Source organism: Egretta garzetta, unplaced genomic scaffold (assembly GCF_000687185.1).
Source record: "Egretta garzetta isolate BGI_Z169 unplaced genomic scaffold, ASM68718v1 scaffold21, whole genome shotgun sequence".
In the NCBI taxonomy this organism is placed as follows: domain Eukaryota; kingdom Metazoa; phylum Chordata; class Aves; order Pelecaniformes; family Ardeidae; genus Egretta; species Egretta garzetta.
The window spans coordinates 1814196-1815912 of NW_009258668.1; the positions used below are offsets into that span (position 1 = coordinate 1814196).

At 58.2% G+C, this 1717-nt stretch overlaps 1 protein-coding gene across 1 annotated transcript in view; it reads right to left on the reverse strand.

Moving 5' to 3' along the window:
- The window catches only part of PYGL (glycogen phosphorylase L), a gene marked incomplete at its 5' end in the record, with an annotated part of 13718 nt that overhangs the window by 1122 nt on the left and 10879 nt on the right, over window positions 1–1717 (reverse strand). Inside the window, 5 exon segments of the mRNA XM_035888435.1 lie at window positions 262–396; window positions 476–683; window positions 848–989; window positions 1261–1319; window positions 1433–1717. Of these exon segments, the coding sequence (XP_035744328.1) occupies window positions 262–396; window positions 476–683; window positions 848–989; window positions 1261–1319; window positions 1433–1717 (829 nt within the window).

Sequence of the window (1717 nt, forward strand, 5' to 3'; positions counted from 1 at the left end):
CTCGGGCTGCCAGGTCTGGGGTCTCCTCAAATATGAAAGCTTCAGATGAATTTGGTCTCCCCAAGCCCTGTTTGTAGAGAGCCCTGCAAGCCTGTGGGTGGCCCAGGAGGGGACACCCTGTGTCAGCTCACCCGGAAAACATTTCCCCGGTGCAAATGCCCACGGCTGTTGGCAGCTTAGTGCTCTGGCCAGGAAAGCCCGGGTACCGGGAGTTCGGTGGAGAAACCCAACCCAGGGGATGGATGACCTCCCAGGCCTCACCGGTCGTGGTGGAAGAGCATGTTGACCACGTCTTTGAAGAGGTCTGGCTCATTTGGGGAGTAGAAGCCGCTCTTGATCTGGTCAATGGCTTGCTTCAACTCGGGGAGCCGGTCGTAGTACTCCTGGGCGTTGTACCTGGCAGGGAAGGGTTGGTATGAGGTGGTGCTGCTCCAGCTGCCCGTGGTAGCACCCCCGCATCGTCCCCAGCCCTCACCCTTCCCTGTCCAGCTCCGTGACATCCTCCACCCTCATGCCGAAGATGAACAGGTTTTCCTCTCCAGCCTCCTCGGCCATTTCCACGTTGGCTCCATCCATGGTGCCGATGGTCAGAGCCCCGTTCAGCATGAACTTCATGTTCCCCGTACCCGATGCCTCAGTGCCCGCCGTGGAGATCTGCTCCGACAGGTCGGTAGCAGGGATCACTGCCAACAAAACACATGGACACAAGCGGCTCATGGTGACCAGCTTTGGGTCTGTATTGTGCTGAAGGACGTTATATCTGCTGTCTCGCAGTGATGGACCCACGGGCTGGTGGACAGCAATGGGGTGGACATCCCATCCCCACAGCATGCCCCCCGTAGGCTACCTTTCTCAGCCAGCGAGACCCTGTAGTTCTCCAGGAAGATGACCTTCAGCTTGCTCCCCACAACGGGGTCATTGTTCACCACCTGAGCCACAGCATTAATGAGCTTGATGATCATTTTAGCCATGTGATATCCTGGGGCAGCCTAGGAGAAAAGCCACGGGTGAGCCCAGGGAAGCACCCACTCAGCCCTGCTCCCATCCCTCCTCCAACTCATGCGTGGTGGCCCCCAGTTTTTGGGGGCTTGCATGACCATAGGCAGCAGAACCTTGCTTGGGTTGAAGCCAGCAAGTGCTGCCTCAGGGCTTTCCAGAGGGCTTCGGGGATGCAACCCCATGAGAACATCTGCCCCCAAATCCCCTAAGGCATTTTCAAGGACTCCCTCCGAAACGCCTAAAACTCCTGACCCAACTCACCTTGCCCCCAATGATCACCGTCCTCGGCACAAACAGCTCTGCGGGATCCCTCCTGATGCCTGGAGAAGACAGCAGCGTGGTGTCACCCTCTGTTTGAGCTGCAGCCCCGGGGGGATAGGGACGGTCATGGAGCCCAGGGCAGCCCGTCCCCTCGGGGCGCGCGGTGCCTTACGGTTGTACATGGTGATGACGTGCAGGCAGTTCAGCAGCTGCCGCTTGTACTCGTGGATCCTCTTCACGTGCACGTCGAACATGGAGGAAGGGTTGATCTTCACTTCATACTCCTTCTCCAGGTAGAGGGCGAACTTCACCTTGTTCTCCTGGGTGAGGGCATGGTGTAGTGGTGGGATGGCAGGGTTAGGTTAAAGGTTGGACTCGATGATCTTAAAGGTCTTTTCCAACCAAAGTGATTCTATGGCAGGGAGCACGTCAGCCCCCGGCCTGTGGTCCCCTTGCC